The following is a 19,139-nucleotide window of genomic DNA, read 5'->3' as shown; positions in this document are numbered from 1 at the left end:
ATCCGTAGTCAAAATCAGTATACCAAGAACGGCCTAGCAATCAATATGAAACACGCCAGACAGCATTTGACCCTATGATAGGTTGTATTGGCAAACTAAATCGTTATAACGAGGGAGGGGAGATAACACTTTGCTGTTTTACATCCTAACAGACAGTGCTACACAAGCATACTCTATACCATTCGACAGAGGACTAAATGAGAAAACTTTTGATGTGTACATATGTAGTAATGTATATGCAACTTCTTTCATGAATGGGTCTTTCAGATGCAAGAAATGAGGGTACGCAGAACGAAGAATGCATACATTTTTGACAATTTTAGAACATATTTCTTTCATTATTAAAATAAACTTGTACAGTTTTGACATATAAGAGGCATGATACAATCTACTGGATCAGGCTGCGTGGATTAGATCCAACCTTGTTTGATTCCCTGCATAAAGTCGGCCGTAAATGTACGAAATGTACTTGCTATTTTTTCCCCCCAAAAAGTTTGACTTTGTAACAGAAAATCCAAATATAAGCTATATCAAACACATTTTATCAGACTACAACCATCATTTCCATAATCTAGACAAAATTCTGCATCAAATCATATAGGTTGTATTTTGTTCTACCCTAGGTTGGGGTTACTCCCGTTTTTAAGCCTCATTTGAGAAATGACCACAGCACTTTAAGTGCTTGCTACAAGAGAGCACAGCTTAAATCAAGAGAGATAATGGGAATTTTTCTTTAAATATGAGATGAGTACATTAAATAAACATAAATTCTCCACAAAAAATTGTTGTTGCAATAATTTTTGTAAAAATATGGCTGCCAAAAAAGGGAGTGTAAAATGACAAAATCTGCTTTTTGAATTTTACGAGTACTTCTTTTCAAAGAATTTAGACTGGAAACATTAAATTAAGTCTTTATTTGCATTAGTTGCAAAAGGTAGTTTGTAAATTTCACAACCCAGGGTTTGACTCTCGGATGGGTTCAGATTAGTTATATCTTACAATGTTTTAAGGTTGATACACCTATTATATTACGTAAAGCTTCTCATCAGTTTATGTACTTTTGGGGTATTGAAGTTTTAAAAACACATCTTGTTCTATACTGTTGCTGAACATCAGAATTTAGCTTAGATATTCAGAACAGGAAATATTTTCTAGATTTCATAACCCTTGGGAGTAGTGATATTTTTTCACTAGTACTCAGGTGACCAATGAGGCCTGTGGGCCTCTTGTTTTCTATATATTAGTATGAAAAACTTTGATCCCCTATTGTGGCCCCGTCCTACCCCCAGGGGCCATGATTTTAACAAACTTGAATCTGCACAATGTCAGGAAGCTTTCATGTAAATCTCAGCTTTTCTGGCCCAGTGTTTCTTGAGAAGATTTTTAAAAATTTTCCCTATATATTTGTATTTATAACTTTGACCCCCTATTGTGGCCCCATCCTACCCCAGGGGTCATGATTTTAAAAAACCTGAATTAGCACCGTCAGGAAGCTTTCGGATGGATTGAGAATGGATATAATTTAGACATGTGGGTGGATATTGTTTACACTTTAGGATGAGATATAATTGTCAAACATAGACACCAATGGACAAGTACCAGTCCCTATTCAATCTAATACTGATAACAACATCAAAATTCTGAAGAGACTTCCAAGAAAACACATAATGACAAAAATCACATTTTAAAAAATGGGTTTTTTTCAAGAATTCGAAAATAAAAAGCAGCAGTCCTATTGTGAGAAAAACTATTTAGACAACATCAGGATAAACAATGCCTCATTACATAAAACTTTTAAATAAACAAAGCATTAACATGTTAATATTATTTCATTATTGAATAAAACATCAGATATATTTATCACATCGTTAGATATTGTAATTCTGCATCCACTAGAGAAAGCACTCTATAATACTACACTAGTCTATCTACAAGATCAATAAGAGCTACATGTATTGTTCGTTAAAGCTGTACACTGAAATGGTGGATATCTTATTCGAAAACATCTCTTCTACAAATAAAATTTGTAATTTTCTGGTCGGCTTCGCATTTCCTTTCATGTGGATTTCCACTGACTACATGTTTGTTTAGACAAAGTCATCACTACAGCAATATCTCCAGATAAGAGGTCTCGGTATAATGTCGGATATTCTCTGTAATAACGTTCGTATTTCTAACCCCTCCTTACAGACCTATTAGTTCCTCTTTCATGATTTTCCTTCGCCTGCTGTGAGTGGTATAGTCAATAAGGTCCACTCTACAGAATTCTCCTGTGTCCAGGTTTTTGGCCATCAGCTGCTCTGGGGCCACATTGGGGGTCACATGTTGGATGTACAAACTGGACACACAACAATCCTGTAAAAAATGAAAGACAGGTCTCTTTACAGTTAGATTATACTGAGATGTGGTGGTAGAGATCTGTTCACAATTAGATTATACTGAGATACAGTGATGTGGTGGTAGAGATCTGTTCACAATTAGATTATACTGAGATACTGTGATGCGGTGGTAGAGATCTGATGACAGTTAGATTATACTGAGATACAGTGTTGCGGTGGTAGAGATCTGATGACAGTTAGATTATACTGAGATACAGTGATGCAGTGATAGAGATCTGATGACAGTTAGATTATACTGAGATACTGTGATATGTTGGTAGAGATCTGTTTACAGTTAGATTATACTGTGATGTGGTGGTAGAGATCTGTTCACAGTTAGATTATACTGAGATACAGTGTTGCGGTGGTAGAGATCTGATGACAGTTAGATTATACTGAGATACAGTGATGCAGTGGTAGAGATCTGATGACAGTTAGATTATACTGAGATACTGTGATATGTTGGTAGAGATCTGTTTACAGTTAGATTATACTGTGATGTGGTGGTAGAGATCTGTTCACAATTAGATTATACTGAGATACAGTGATGCGGTGGTAGAGATCTGTTTACAGTTAGATTATACTGAGATACTGTGATGCGGTGGTAGAGATCTGTTTACAGTTAGATTATACTGAGATACTGTGATATGTTGGTAGAGATCTGTTTACAGTTAGATTATACTGTGATGTGGTGGTAGAGATCTGATGACAGTTAGATTATACTGAGATACAGTGTTGCGGTGGTAGAGATCTGATGACAGTTAGATTATACTGAGATACTGTGATGTGGTGGTAGAGATCTGTTTACAGTTAGATTATACTGAGATACTGTGATGCGGTGGTAGAGATCTGATGACAGTTAGATTATACTGTGATGTGGTGGTAGAGATCTGATGACAGTTAGATTATACTGTGATGTGGTGGTAGAGATCTGATGACAGTTAGATTATACTGAGATACAGTGTTGCGGTGGTAGAGATCTGATGACAGTTAGATTATACTGAGATACTGTGATGTGGTGGTAGAGATCTGTTTACAGTTAGATAATACTGAGATACTGTGATGCGGTGGTAGAGATCTGATGACAGTTAGATTATACTGTGATGTGGTGGTAGAGATCTGTTGACAGTTAGATTATACTGAGATACTGTGATGTGGTGGTAGAGATCTGTTTACAGTTAGATTATACTGAGATACTGTGATGTGGTGGTAGAGATCTGTTTACAGTTAGATTATACTGTGATGCGGTGGTAGAGATCTGATGACAGTTAGATTATACTGAGATACTGTGATATGTTGGTAGAGATCTGTTTACAGTTAGATTATACTGTGATGCGGTGGTAGAGATCTGTTTACAGTTAGATTATACTGTGATGCGGTGGTAGAGATCTGTTTACAGTTAGATTATACTGAGATGCGGTGGTAGAGATCTGTTTACAGTTAGATTATACTGAGATACTGTGATGCGGTGGTAGAGATCTGATGACAGTTAGATTATACTGAGATACTGTGATGTGGTGGTAGAGATCTGTTTACAGTTAGATTATACTGAGATGTGGTGGTAGAGATCTGTTTACAGTTAGATTATACTGTGATACAGTGTTGCGGTTGTAGAGATCTGATGACAGTTAGATTATACTGAGATACTGTGATATGTTGGTAGAGATCTGTTTACAGTTAGATTATACTGTGATGCGGTGGTAGAGATCTGTTTACAGTTAGATTATACTGAGATACTGTGATGCGGTGGTAGAGATCTGATGACAGTTAGATTATACTGAGATACTGTGATGTGGTGGTAGAGATCTGTTTACAGTTAGATTATACTGAGATGTGGTGGTAGAGATCTGTTCACAGTTAGATTATACTGTGATACAGTGTTGCGGTTGTAGAGATCTGATGACAGTTAGATTATACTGAGATACTGTGATATGTTGGTAGAGATCTGTTTACAGTTAGATTATACTGTGATGCGGTGGTAGAGATCTGTTTACAGTTAGATTATACTGTGATGCGGTGGTAGAGATCTGTTTACAGTTAGATTATACTGAGATGCGGTGGTAGAGATCTGTTTACAGTTAGATTATACTGAGATACTGTGATGCGGTGGCAGAGATCTGATGACAGTTAGATTATACTGAGATACTGTGATGCGGTGGTAGAGATCTGATGACAGATTATACTGTGATGCGGTGGTAGAGATCTGTTCACAATTAGATTATACTGAGATACTGTGATGCGGTGGTAGAGATCTGATGACAGTTAGATTATACTGAGATACTGTGATATGTTGGTAGAGATCTGTTTACAGTTAGATTATACTGAGATACTGTGATGTGGTGGTAGAGATGTGTTTACAGTTAGATTATACTGTGATGTGGTGGTAGAGATCTCTTTACAGTTAGATTATACTGAGATACTGTGATGTGGTGGTAGAGATCTGATGACAGTTAGATTATACTGTGATGTGGTGGTAGAGATCTGTTTACAGTTAGATTATACTGTGATGTGGTGGTAGAGATCTGTTTACAGTTAGATTATACTGTGATGTGGTGGTAGAGATCTGTTTACAGTTAGATTATACTGAGATACTGTGATGCGGTGGTAGAGATCTCTTTACAGTTAGATTATACTGAGATACTGTGATGTGGTGGTAGAGATCTGATGACAGTTAGATTATACTGTGATGTGGTGGTAGAGATCTGTTTACAGTTAGATTATACTGTGATGTGGTGGTAGAGATCTGTTCACAGTTAGATTATACTGAGATACAGTGTTGCGGTGGTAGAGATCTGATGACAGTTAGATTATACTGAGATACTGTGATGTGGTGGTAGAGATCTGATGACAGTTGGATTATACTGTGATGCGGTGGTAGAGATCTGTTTACAGTTAGATGTTTACAGACAGATTACCATGAGATACTGTAATGTGGTGGTAGAGATCTGTTTACAGCCGTTCAGGTAAATTTCCTCCATGTATGGACAATTGTTGGCGATACAGAAGATAGACTTGTCCGTGATGTTGTTCAATCCCGACAGAACAAGGGTGGACAAGTCCTGACAATGCCCACTCAAGGTACAGAAACCTTTATCTGTTACCTGTAAAGAGTGCAAAACATACTGTAAATCTGGTTTGCTATCCATTATATGTAGTATGCTCAAACTGATTTCCTGTAAACATGCTGATCTACTTATTAACATACTGAAATATTTACATTTCCACAGTTTTTGCCTTTGATATCTTTACAAATTGTAATGATAGCCATTTCCACATGAATGTGATCTGATGCATTTTTAAAAATGAAAATCCTGCTCTTTTTTAGGTTTTGATATCATACCTCTGGCCTGAGAGTTTATAGTGACCACAATTCTTGTTCCCCTTTGACCATAGATGTCCCATACCAAATTTGATGAAAAATGGTCATGTTCTTTTTGGCGAAGTTGATGTTCAAAAGTTAATCAACAAAGACCTTGCTTATGTTCAAATTTGAATCGATGACAAATGACAACCCCCAGCAGCAACTATGGTCATCTGAGTGACCGAGGCCCCCCACGAAGTTAAGTCTACTCAATAATAAGTCTACTGGACAACCCCCAGCAACAACTGTGGTCATCTGAGTGACCGAGGCCCCCCACGAAGTTAAGTCTACTCAATATTAAGTCTACTGGACAACCCCCAGCAACAACTATGGTCATCTGAGTGACCGAGGCCCCCCACGAAGTTATGTCTACTCAATAATAAGTCTACTGGTACCTTGCTGCAGCCCTTAATTCCGAGCCTCTGAAGTTTAGGAGTGTTGTGGGCTAACAGACACATCAGCTGGTCATCCACACATCCAACTCCGCCCAGGTCCAGGCTAATCAGGCTGTGACAGTGGCTGGCTGCTGCACATAACACGTCGTAGTTTATCTATACAAGTACAGTGAACGACATCAAACTTCTGTAGCGGAGTTTTAGTGAACGACATCAAACTTCTGTAGCGGAGTTTTAGTTTATCTATACAAGTACAGTGAACAACATCAAACTTCTGTAGCTGAGTTTTAGTTTATCTATACAAGTACAGTGAACGACATCAAACTTCTGTAGCTGAGTTTTAGTTTATCTGTACAAGTACAGTGAACGACATCAAACTTCTGTAGCTGAGTTTTAGTTATCTGTACAAGTACAGTGAACGACATCAAACTTCTGTAGCTATCTATACAAGTACAGTGAACGACATCAAACTTCTGTAGCTTAGTTTTAGTTTATCTATACAAGTACAGTGAACGACGTCAAACTTCTGTAGCTGAGTTTTAGTTTATCTGTACAAGTACAGTGAACGACATCAAACTTCTGTAGCTGAGTTTTAGTTTATCTGTACAAGTACAGTGAATGACGTCAAACTTCTGTAGCTGAGTTTTAGTTTATCTATACAAGTACAGTGAACGACGTCAAACTTCAACAGCTGGGTTGGGTTTTTTTGTTTATGAAATCTAGATAGGACAGGTGGCAACAGAAACATATACAATACAAACAAGGGAATTTTCTGTCAGTTTTAGGTTTACTAGAAAGATTATGCAAAAGGGATATCATGAATTTATATTTTACACCCCCCCCCCCCCCAACAAAAAAAATCTATTTCACTAGTTCATAATTCAGCTACCCTTTCTTTCAGGAAGACATGTTATTGGATTATCATAAACACCCTACAAACAGCTTTGTAGTTATATATCGTAATCTCCATCAAGTTGTGTTATAGTTTGCTATTAAATTCATTCCTGATAATGAATGAAATTATCACATGATAAATAACATGTCAATCACTAGTAACATCACATTGCTTAATATAGCAAGTCATGTCTTAAAAAAAATAAGGTATGCTCAGCCAATCAAATTGTGTTTCACATACCAAATTAATTTCCTTTTAAACAAGAGGCCCATGGGCCACATTGCTCACATGAGTCACCTTGGGCCTGCTGTTGTTCAGATATTGTGATTTTTATAAGACTTTTTGCAAACTTCATTCCCATGAGAAACTTTTACCCTATACCGTGACCCCAACCTAGTCCCTTAGGCTCACAATATAACTACGATACAATGACACTAGATAAAAACAAGATGTGTTTGTGAAACACAAATGCCCCCGATAATGGCCAATTCCGAAGATGGCCAAGGTCACAAGGGCAAATATCTTGGTACCAGTAGAAAGATCTTGTCAAAAGAAATGTTCATGTACAATATGAAAGCTCTAATATTTACCATTTAGAAGTTATGACCAATGTAAAAAAAAGATTAAAAGTAGGTCAAATGTCAAGGTCAAAAGGTTCAATACCAACGGAAAGGTCTTGTAACAAGGAATACTCAAGTGAAATGTCAAAGCTCTATACTTATTGTTCAAAAGTTATTAGCAAGGTTAAAGTTTTCAAAAAGTAGGTCAAACTCCAAGGTCACGGGGTAAAAACTGTTGGTACCCACGGAAAGGTCTTGTCACAAGGAATACTCATGTGAAATATCAAAGCTCTATCTCTTATTGTTCAAAAGTTATTAGCAAGGTTAAAGTTTTCAAAAAGTAGGTCAAACTCCAAGGTCAAGGTCACGGGGTTAAAAATGTTGGTACCCACAGAACGGTCTTGTCGGGGGCATAAAAATCAGGGTATGAAATTTTCAAAGATGCTTCCTTCTATATTCCCATACAAAACTTTGATCCCTTATTGTGGTCCCATCCTACCCCTGATGGTTGTGATTTGAATAAACTTCAACTTGCACTACCTGGGAATGCTTGCATATTAATATGAGTATTCATAGCTCTGTTGATTTGGAAAAGATTTTTCCTACATATTCCCATGTAAAACCTTGATCCCGTACTGTGGCCTCACCTTACCCTCAGGTACCACACTTTCAAAATACTTCAATCTGCACTACCTGGGAAATGCATGCATATTAATGTTTAATCATGGACCCGTTGTTAATTTAAACAATATTTTATTATGTATGAAACATAAATGGATTAGGCAGCAGGCTTGCAGGCTATATAAGCCTTCTCCAAAAAAATGGCCCCATTGTTCTTGAGAAGACGATTTTTTTTAAAGATTTATCCTATGTATCACAATGGAAAACTTTGATCCTCTATTTTAGTTCCCATTCTACACCCGGTGGCCGTGATTTGAACAAACTTAAATCTACACTATGTCAGAAAGCATGCATATAAATTTCAAAGTTTCTGTCCTAGTGGTTCTTGAGAAGATGATTTTTAAATGACTCCACCCTCATTTCACCTATTCTTGATTATCTCCCCTTTGGAGGGAGCATGGCCCTTCATTTGAACAAACTTAAATACCCTTCAACCAAGGATGATTCGTGCCAAGTTTGAATGAAATTGGCTTGGTGGTTCTTGAGAAGATTTTTAAAAGATGCCACAAAATTTTTACTCACCTTTCTGGTTTTGAGATCACATAACCTTGACATTTTGAGAATGAGCTGATGTTAGTGAGGCCTCACCTTTCTGGAGGACAGAAATAACTTGGTGATGATGTTGGCCCGGGCTGGGTCCTCCAGTAAAGGCAGCAGAGACTCGCCCGTGAACTCGTGACACATGCTGATGTTTAGGATCTCCAGGGATTTACAGTAGCGACTAATGGCTCTCAGCCCTTCATCTGTAAAGTCGGTCTTTCTCATCCCACTCAGGTCAATCTCCGTCAGGCTGCATCCTCTTTTCTCTATAATCTGAAAACATTACTTATTTTGATATTTTTTCCAGTACATTTTATAGAGAGTACCTGGGCTTTTAACGGTCCATGAAAGCTCACAATGTAAATGCCCAGGACTACTTTAACTCGTGTATGACATCACATCTGCTTACATAACTCCATGATTGTGATGTCAAGTCTGTGTACGCGTCATGATGGATTTAAACACTTTGCCTGCTGCCAAAAATGTTCAGAAATTTGTACTTCCACAACTATAGGTGCATAGAATTTGAAAAATATGTACGAAAAAAGGTTACTGACTGAATATTACAAAATCTGCCCACCCTCAGTCAGTGTGCAGAAACCCATCTAGCAAGCTTGGTCTGCTTTATTGTGCAACAATCTCAGAAGGCATATGTGTTCAGTCAATGACGTTCAGTCAATGTGTTCAGTCAATGTGTTCAGTCGATGACGTTCAGTCAATGACATTCAGTCAATGTGTTCAATCAATGTGTTCAGTCCATGTGTTCAATCCATGTGTTCAATCCATGTGTTCAATCAATGTGTTCAGTCGATGTGTTCAATCAATGTGTTCTGTCAATGTGTCCAGTCAATGTGTTCTGTCAATGTGTTCAGTCGATGACGTTCAGTCAATGTGTTCTGTCAATGACATTCAGTCAATGTGTTCAGTCGATGACATTCAGTCAATGTGTCCAGTCAATGTGTTCAGTCGATGACATTCAGTCAATGTGTTCAGTCGATGACAATCATGAAAAAGAGGACCTCCTGTTAAGACACATAATTACCTTCACAGGGTAATAGATTTTCAATGAAAAATTTTTCATTTTTTTGTTTGTGGACAATTTGAATTAGTAGGTCTGTCTGTAACATGGACATACAGGGGCTAACCCAGTTTTGGGCCCCGAACTCTGTGATACCATAGATATATTCAGGGTGTCACAGAGTTCAGGCCCAAAATGGGCCTAGCCCCTGTGCATGGACATAAAACGGGCCTAGCCCCTATGCATGGACACAAAATGGGCCTAGCCCCTTTGTATGGACACAAAACGGGCCTTTGTATGGACACAAAACGGGCTTAGCCTCTGTGCATGGACACAAAAACGGAGACATGAAATACATTTTTAAGACTAGAGATTGTTTTTATGAAAAACAAATGTCTCCCAAGCTCCCCAGATTGGAAGTGCTCCAAATGAAACCTCCTCCCCTTAATGTACTGCATGGTATGGAGGAGAAACCATGCAGGAACATAGACATTATGAACTCCGATAAGCCACATAGGAGAAGTGTTCACAAGCTATTTTACATCCTCCACCCCTCTAAGATCCACTATAACTTTTAGGAAAATAATTGGATCCTCCTGTCCCGACAATATGCACATCTACAAATGACAATGAAGCATTGTACAAAGTTTCAAATCCATCAGATAAGCCATATAGGAGAAGTGTTCACAAGCTATTTTACATCATCCACCCCTCTTAGATCCACTATGGCTATTATGAAAATAATTGGATCCTCTCGTCCCACAAATATGCACATCTACAAATGGCAATGAAGCATTGTACAAAGTTTCAAGTCTATCCGATAACCCACATAGGAGAAGCATTCACAAGATTTTGTGACAGACAGATGGACGGAAAGTACAAAAACAATTTGTCTCCCCCTGAAAGAGGGGAGTCATAAATACTCAGGAAGAAGAGCATCAGCATTTTCAGGGGAGTCTTGGTTTAATAACGTGCACAACGTTTCCCACATTTTCTCTAAAATTATTTTTTCCTAGAACACAAGTGAATTGTAGGTGAAATGTCACAAAAAATCATATGTCATTGAGAAATGATGTGTATGTCCTTAAATTCTAGTCTGGTTTGTGGAACCTGAATTCTCACTGCTATGAAAACTCACCTGTGTGAATGTGGTGTCGTCCAGACAAGGTATGCCACACTTACCTGTGTGAATGTGGTGTCGTCCAGACAAGGTATGCCACACAGCCGAATGGATTGGAGGTTTCTCAATCTCTCCAAGGCCTCCACCAAAATTGTACTGTCTTCAAGCATGATTCCACACAGTGACAGTGTCGTCAAGGAAACAGGAAGTGTCCATAGTGACTGGTTGTCGGGACTCTGACTCAAGTGTACGCAATAGGATAGATCCAGATTCCTTAGGGAGGTACAGCCTTGTGTTAACTAGGATCAGAAAAGTAACATCTTAGGGAGGCCTTTTGTTAACTAGGGTCAGAAAAGTAACTTACTTAAGGAGGTAGAGCCTTGTGTTAACTAGGATCAGAAAGTCACATACTTAGGGAGGTACAGCCTTGTGTTAACTAGGATCAGAAAAGTCACATACTTAAGGAGGTACAGCCTTGTGTTAACTAGGATCAGAAAAGTAACATACTTAAGGAGGTATAGCCTTGTGTTAACTAGGATCAGAAAAGTCACATACTTAAGGATGTATAGCCTTGTGTTAACTAAGATCAGAAAAGTAACATACTTAGGGAGGTATAGCCTTGTGTTAACTAGGATCAGAAAAGTCACATACTTAAGGAGGTATAGCCTTGTGTTAACTAAGATCAGAAAAGTAACATACTTAAGGAGGTATAGCCTTGTGTTAACTAGGATCAGAAAAGTAACATACTTAGGGAGGTATAGCCTTGTGTTAACTAGGATCAGAAAAGTAACATACTTAAGGAGGTATAGCCTTGTGTTAACTAGGATCAGAAAAGTCACATACTTAAGGAGGTACAGCCTTGTGTTAACTAGGATCAGAAAAGTCACATACTTAAGGAGGTACAGCCTTGTGTTAACTAGGATCAGAAAAGTAACATCTTAGGGAGGTACAGCCTTGTGTTAACTAGGATCAGAAAGTCACATACTTAAGGATGTATAGCCTTGTGTTAACTAGGATCAGAAAAGTCACATACTTAAGGAGGTCAAGCCTTGTGTTAACTAGGATCAGAAAAGTCACATACTTAAGGAGGTACAGCCTTGTGTTAACTAGGATCAGAAAAGTCACATACTGGCTATCAGTAAGAGGCCCACGGGACATACTGCTCACCTGAGTGTAGCACAAGTCCTCTGGGTTTTTTTGATTCTTTGTTTTAATATTGCAAAAGGTTGAGTCACATGAATTACCATTTAAATTGATCATCAAAACAACAGCAAGTCACCTGTTTTTCATTACCGACAATTGAAAAACACATAATAACAGTTCATTAATTTTTCTTAATCAAATCTACAAAGATCAAAAATTACCTTTAATAATGATCCTCCAGTAATTCTAGGGCAGCCATATAAATCCAATCTGCAAAAGTTTTTAATAATCCATGTTTGTCACAGCCTAACTTGGATTAAATCATTATAATCCCACATTACAAAGTCCAACTTTGTACATAAAATATTGAACACCCCCCCCCCCCCCCCCCCACAACGTATTTTAACATTGCTGCATTGCTGACATCATATCAACAGCAATGGAATGATACACCAATGAATGACTGCTGTCATTGTATGGTGAACCAAAAAAGTCTAAAATTGGATTTGTAATAAAACTTCCAGAGTGCAACATAATACATGTACAGTACTCCCTCGATATATTGTGAAGTAGAATTTACTTTAGTTTGTGAAAAAAAGCAGTTTTAGTAAAAAGCAACCTGGAAAAACTTTAAAATCCCTGCTAGATTTGAACCCGTGATCTATAGACCAGCTGCAGTGAAATATGTTAAACCACCAAGCTAACCGGGGCTAGTCAATCACATCCATAAGACATCTGTTAAACCACCAAGCTAACCGGGGCTAGTCAATCACATCCATAAGACATCTATTTTTCCATTTCTGTTTCGTAAGGGAGTCAATTATTATGAAGAAAAACTAAGGGTAACATATTTCAACTTTTGAACATCATAGAAAATTTACATGTTCCTTACTGTTTTGGATTTTTATATTTGTACTGAGTACAGCCAAACTAAACCAAAAAATATATATACAAGCCCAAGCATCCATTTTTTGCTTGAATAAAGTGTCCTTAAGATCAGACAGATGGATAGACAGACAGAGTTGTACATGTTCCTACCACAGAAAGGTGTATAGTGTCCTTAAGATTAGACAGACAGATAGACAGACAAAGTTGTACATGTCCACAGAAAGGTGTATAAAGTGATGATGACAAATTAAACACTTACACTTGGAGATTTGGACAGCGAGTGGCCAGGACACACAGACAGACATCGCTGATGGTATGAGGGGCAAAGTGAAGTTCCCTCTGGAAAAGTCAATAAAAACTCAAATAAACACCTGGCATCCATTCACTTCTTTACATCAGATTTCACAAAGAGCAATTTAACATATATAAAGGCTAGGGTTAAATAACGATGACATTAATTTAACATATAAAGGCTAGAGTTAAATAACGATGACATTTCAACTGATGGTGACATACACCCAAGTTCTATAATTCTCTAAAAGTACTAAGTACCAATATAGGGAACTAGAGAAAACGGTGGCCGTTATTGTTAATAATATATAAATATTGCCTGTAGTTAAGAGTAAAATTGAAATTTTCACCCCGAGAAAACCATTGTGACAACCAAGGCACAGCATGGTTTTCGAGGGGTGGAAATATTCAATGTTACCCTCAACTACATGCAATATTTGTTTTATCATACTGAATGTTATATAAACAACAAAGCATAAAAATTTATGTCTGTTGACATTTGATCGATCATTTTGTATATCCATGCGGTATTTGTGTTTATTACAAACGATCAAACGTGGTCTAACAATCTACGGCAATTCATACACACAAGAATTTGACACATGTGATAATTTTTCATAATATCACCCGTTGTCAAATACTGTTACCCATTGTTAGATACTATCACCCTGGAGCGCTTGCTTTCTATTCTCAGAGGGAAATATCATGTTTTTTCAAATGCTTCTTGACCAATCAGATTTGAGTATTTTACATGAAAGTATAATAATATCTAATAATTTTTACCTTCTCAGTGAGCTATTTCTCAGTTTCTAATTTTAGTAAATAGTTGACAAATGTTTTTTAAAAAATTGAGATAAAATAGGTTTAAATTGAAAGTTAGGGAAATGATGTAAAATGTTTGTGGTGAAGTAATTCTAATACAGCCATAACTACGAATTCAAATCCTCCGCCATCAAAAAATGGACTACAACAGAAAACAAATCTTGAACCAGAATCAAGACCACAAACTCACTACATCTATTCTCAGATCACACAAACTCACTATATCTATTCTCAGATCACACAAACTCACTATATCTATTCTCAGATCACACAAACTCGCTATATCTATTCTCAGATCACACAAACTCGCTATATCTATTCTCAGATCACACAAACTCACTACATCTGTTATGCCCCACACTATGGTAATTTGGTAATTTTCCATTTTTATCTGTTCAGGAGTTATTGTTCTTTTCAATTATTGCAAAGTTTTATTTAGAGTAATCTCCCTTTAACATTTATTGCCGCCATCTTTTGTTTTCCAACATCTCTATAATTTGTGGCCTACTACAATGTAAGTAGCTATGCATTATATTTGTGCATTTGTAGAATTGTTTTTTACAATATTTAAATGTTGTTCCCATCGTTAGTTTCATTGAGATATTTTATATAACTTTAAATTTAACAGACATTTCTACGGCATGTGTCTTGGGTAGATATTGTAGTCCCTATGAGCTTGAACAATTTATTTTAGGCTTTGTGCAGTTAATTTATAGTAATGTTTGCAATCTATGTGAATTATATATGTAGTTAATGACATATTTCCTGCAATTTTGTTGATAAGTACTTATACAAAGTAAACCCCTATTTGTCAGAAAAAGTTATGGAAAGCACTTGGTGTCATTAAGTATTTTTCTTGAATTTTTATAATGTATGGTGTGCCATTATAGATATTATTCCAAAATGTAATTTCATTCTTTGTACTTTTACAGCCTTTTACCACACTCACACACACATCTACTCAGCCTCATCTTCATGTATTATGGAATACATCACTTGGGAGAAATAAATATATTATTCAGAATTTGTATTGGAGTAACTGTGTACGATTGGTTATACTACTGCCTCCGGGGCAGAACAACATCTATTCTCAGATCACACAAACTCACTATATCTATTCTCAGATCACACAAACTCACTATATCTATTCTCAGATCACACAAACTCACTATATCTATTCTCAGATCACACAAACTCACTACATCTATTCTCAGATCACACAAACTCACTATATCTATTCTCAGATCACACAAACTCACTACATCTATTCTCAGATCACACAAACTTGATACAACAAAATTATAAAACAAGGTAAACATTGAGACTAGTTGCATATCTTGCATACCAATAATTATCAATACTGTATATTGGAAATTTTTACCCCAGTTTTATTTTCATCCATTTTCATCCGATTTCAAATCTGGCATGGGAATTTGAATATTTTCATGATGCAAATTGTTTCAGACAAATTTTAAAACAGGACATTTTTTTTTCAATAAATCGGGGGTGAAAATAACACAGTGACAAGTCAAACATTTCTACAGCAGCAAATCAACACACACCAGCGTGGGGCCCACAGTCTCCGCGATGTTGTGGAACAACTGATCGTCGTATTTGTGGTTGCCTTGTCCAGCGAGACGGAGAACTTGCACATTGGGGTTGTTTTGTAGGATGGTCAGAATACCTGAAACGACAACAGGGATGCACAACATGATATCACATAGTGACAACATGATATCACATAGTGACAACATGATATCACATAGTGTCAACATGATATCACATAGTGACATGATATCACATAGTGACAACATGATATCACATAGTGACAACATGATATCACACAGTGACAACATGATATCACATAGTGACATGATATCACATAGTGACAACATGATATCACATAGTGACAACATGATATCACATAGTGACAACATGATATCACATAGTGACAACATGATATCACATAGTGACAACATGATATCACATAGTGACATGATATCACATAGTGACAACATGATATCACACAGTGACAACGTGATATCACATAGTGACAACATGATATCACACAGTGACAACATGATATCACATAGTGACAACATGTTTGTGACAACATTTTATAATATTCTTTTACTTTACTTCCCATATAGCACACTTATTGTACAGTACATTTCCAATCAGTATTGTGATGAGAATTCAATACCTATGTCAATGTAGAAACCCTTAACATGTGTATATGGTACACATGTGTAAATTGTAACATGTAGTTATAATGTTTAATTGTTAATTTGTATATGCCCCCTGAGGGCCCTTGATTGGTGAATAAATAAAAATTTAAATATATGTAAATATATATATCCCATAGTATCAAACACTACACAAAGTCTATAATTCTTGATGAATAACAGAATGTTAGAATTTGTCTACTAAAAAAAATGTGTTCAGATAATTTTGTGTGTTTCTCTGGACTATTAATTCAGAGTACATTGTATCCACCTTTTGAATTCATCAGTGAGCAGCCCGTTAGATTAAGTGCACGGAGAGCTGGAGATTTCACGTTCCCCAGGCCTTTTGGTGTTAGATTGACCAGATTCTTTAACACGAGCGTCTCCAGAGCCCTCTGATGCTGTGTCACCGCTAAAACTCCACCATCTGAAAATTTAACTTCAAAACTCAAATCATGCCACTCAATTAAAGTAGTTAAACAACCACAAATAGGTTGAGAAATAAACAGTACTGTATCAAATTAGGGAACAAGTATCAATCATTTGCTATTTGCGACCCCTATAGGGTTATGTCGGATCCTATTGACATGTATTGATTGTGAGCGTATCTTAGGATCTGATTATAATTAGATTGAGTATCAATTCATTTGCTATAAATTGCGACCATTAATGCTGATGTAACAATCGAAAACTGGGTTTCATCACTGACACGTTAGCAGGACCAGTAAAACGGGCATTAGCAACCATTAAATCTACATCAATAACGGACATTAGCAACCATTAAATCTACATCAATAACTGCAAATAACATTAGAAAAAAGTTATTCCCATTCTAATGCATTTTCACATTTTACTTCATGTTTAAGTCTTATTTCATTGGATTTTGCTCTTCTTTTTAATAATTGCCACAAAAGTGTTACGCTTGATGTTCATTTTGTGTTGTTCTACCAGTCTATGATGACACAATCAAAAGCTTTACATCTCGTCAATATGCTCATTAACTACCTCAAACCACAGTTCATTAACCAATGAAAATGCAGATTACAAAACAGTTGAATTACTACTATCAAGGAGTAAACACCTGAGACATCACACTTCTCGATGACAAGAGTCTTCAGCTGTCTATCCGAATCAGCAAATGATTTCAGGAATTGGTCATTAACTTGATCACAATGGTACAACTGGAGATGCTGTAATGAATTCACAAACAGTTCATGCTTGATATACTTTATCACATTTGGGGTCAAGAGATTGTGTTCACTGAGTCGTGTCAGAAGCAGTTCCTTGTAGATTCGGGGAAGACGGTTCCTGATGTGGGGTATCTCCTGAATGCTGTTCATGATACAGTGAATGCAAATATCCTCCAAAGACTTCATTGTCACTTTGTTGTGATATTTGTTTAGATTTTCAAAGACTGTTTGGTCAAAATGAGGCTTCCTTTAATTGTAGACACACACCAATACTAGCGTGGAGGTCGACACAGCTATGTTTATCATAATCTACAGATTGAGAACCACCTGGTGTATGGTTGTGTATTGAAGCTAGAGTCCGTGGTCCGCTCACTCTCTCTGTGTATTGAAGCTAGAGTCCGTGGTCCGCTCACTTGTTCACTTTATCTAACTCTCTGCCTCCCAGATTTTGCAGTCATATTTCTCAACTGTAAAATAGGTAAACATAAATAAAAATTTGTTTGGGGAACCTAATAAGAGGATTCACATAGGTGGATCCGCAGGACAGTATCACTTTAAGGATTGAAGATCCGCAGGACAGTATCACTTTAAGGATTGAAGATTCACAGGACAGTATCACTTTAAGGACTGAACATTCTATCTAGACTTTGGACACGGCCGCAGAATCCCTTAGTATGCAGATATTTTACTTTGCTCTGTGTAACATTCCTCATTCACAGGCCAGGAGTTTAAGCATCTGGTCATCTCATCTGAATACGAGAGATCATCAGATGCAGATCGAAATCCTCCGAAGACGTGATCGAAACAACATGCGCAATGAAAGAAAAAGTAATGTACATCTACACACACAACGTACCACACGAGTTACTTACATTACACTTTTGCTTAACTCGAAGGTAGGCTAGATGAAGTTCTACTAGAACTGTCAATTTTTCAAACTATTATTTTGTATTTTTAACCATCAAGAGATGGTACCTGAATCTGATATTTCTTGAATTTAATACTTACAGTGACATATCCGGTCAATGATTACTGGTACTTGCACAATATACACTGCCTGGTGAAGTAAACTGAAAAGTATTTATAGCATACTCCCGTTTCTATTTTTAGTTCAAACGGAAGTCCGATCCCGATCTAATGTGTCACGGAGCGATATATCCTCTGAAATAGATATTTTACTGTGCGTATTAATTTAGCAACCCCTCATTCAGTTGTTAATACAATCGATGAAACCATTAAATTAAAAATTCACTTATTATATCAATAATTTAATTATAATTGAATATTATTCTTATATGAATTTATAAAAAAAAAAAATATTTGGAAAAAAAAGTTATTTTCCATTAATTCAATAATATCATTCATGATTTAAAGATATTCATTGAAATCCATAATTCTATGCATTTGAGACAGCACAAAATAATTTATAACGTTAAAAATGCTAACAATTAAGGAACTTGCATATCGTGAACTCGTCTGTTCTATAAAGAATTTTCAAGTTTACACAAAATATATATATGGCAAGAAATTGGAGCAGTTTCCCTGGGTAGCAATTTTGTAACCAGGTTACACTAGAAAACAGTGTTACAGGGTTAAATGCAGGGTTACAGGAGTTACGAGGGTTACACTAGA

General features: G+C 36.7%; 1 protein-coding gene across 1 annotated transcript; it reads right to left on the bottom strand.

Annotated features, from left to right (window-relative positions):
• Positions 1-307: 307 nt before the first annotated feature.
• Positions 308-18,663, bottom strand: LOC125659163 (F-box/LRR-repeat protein 2-like). The gene is made up of 11 exons (XM_048890750.2): positions 18,516-18,663; positions 17,399-17,974; positions 16,589-16,744; positions 15,655-15,776; positions 13,239-13,318; positions 12,313-12,361; positions 11,011-11,247; positions 8,859-9,083; positions 6,135-6,290; positions 5,294-5,479; positions 308-2,355 (listed from the first exon to the last, which is right to left on the bottom strand). The coding sequence occupies exons 2-11, from the start codon at positions 17,691-17,693 to the stop codon at positions 2,185-2,187; spliced, it is 1,677 nt and encodes a 558-aa protein (XP_048746707.1). The 5' UTR covers positions 17,694-17,974; positions 18,516-18,663; the 3' UTR covers positions 308-2,184.
• Between the last annotated feature and the right edge of the window lie 476 nt (positions 18,664-19,139).

The sequence above is a fragment of the Ostrea edulis genome, chromosome 9 (genome assembly GCF_947568905.1).
Source record: "Ostrea edulis chromosome 9, xbOstEdul1.1, whole genome shotgun sequence".
Classification (NCBI taxonomy): domain Eukaryota; kingdom Metazoa; phylum Mollusca; class Bivalvia; order Ostreida; family Ostreidae; genus Ostrea; species Ostrea edulis.
Note: the sequence above shows the minus strand (reverse complement) of the source record. Positions and strands in the feature narration are given on the sequence as shown.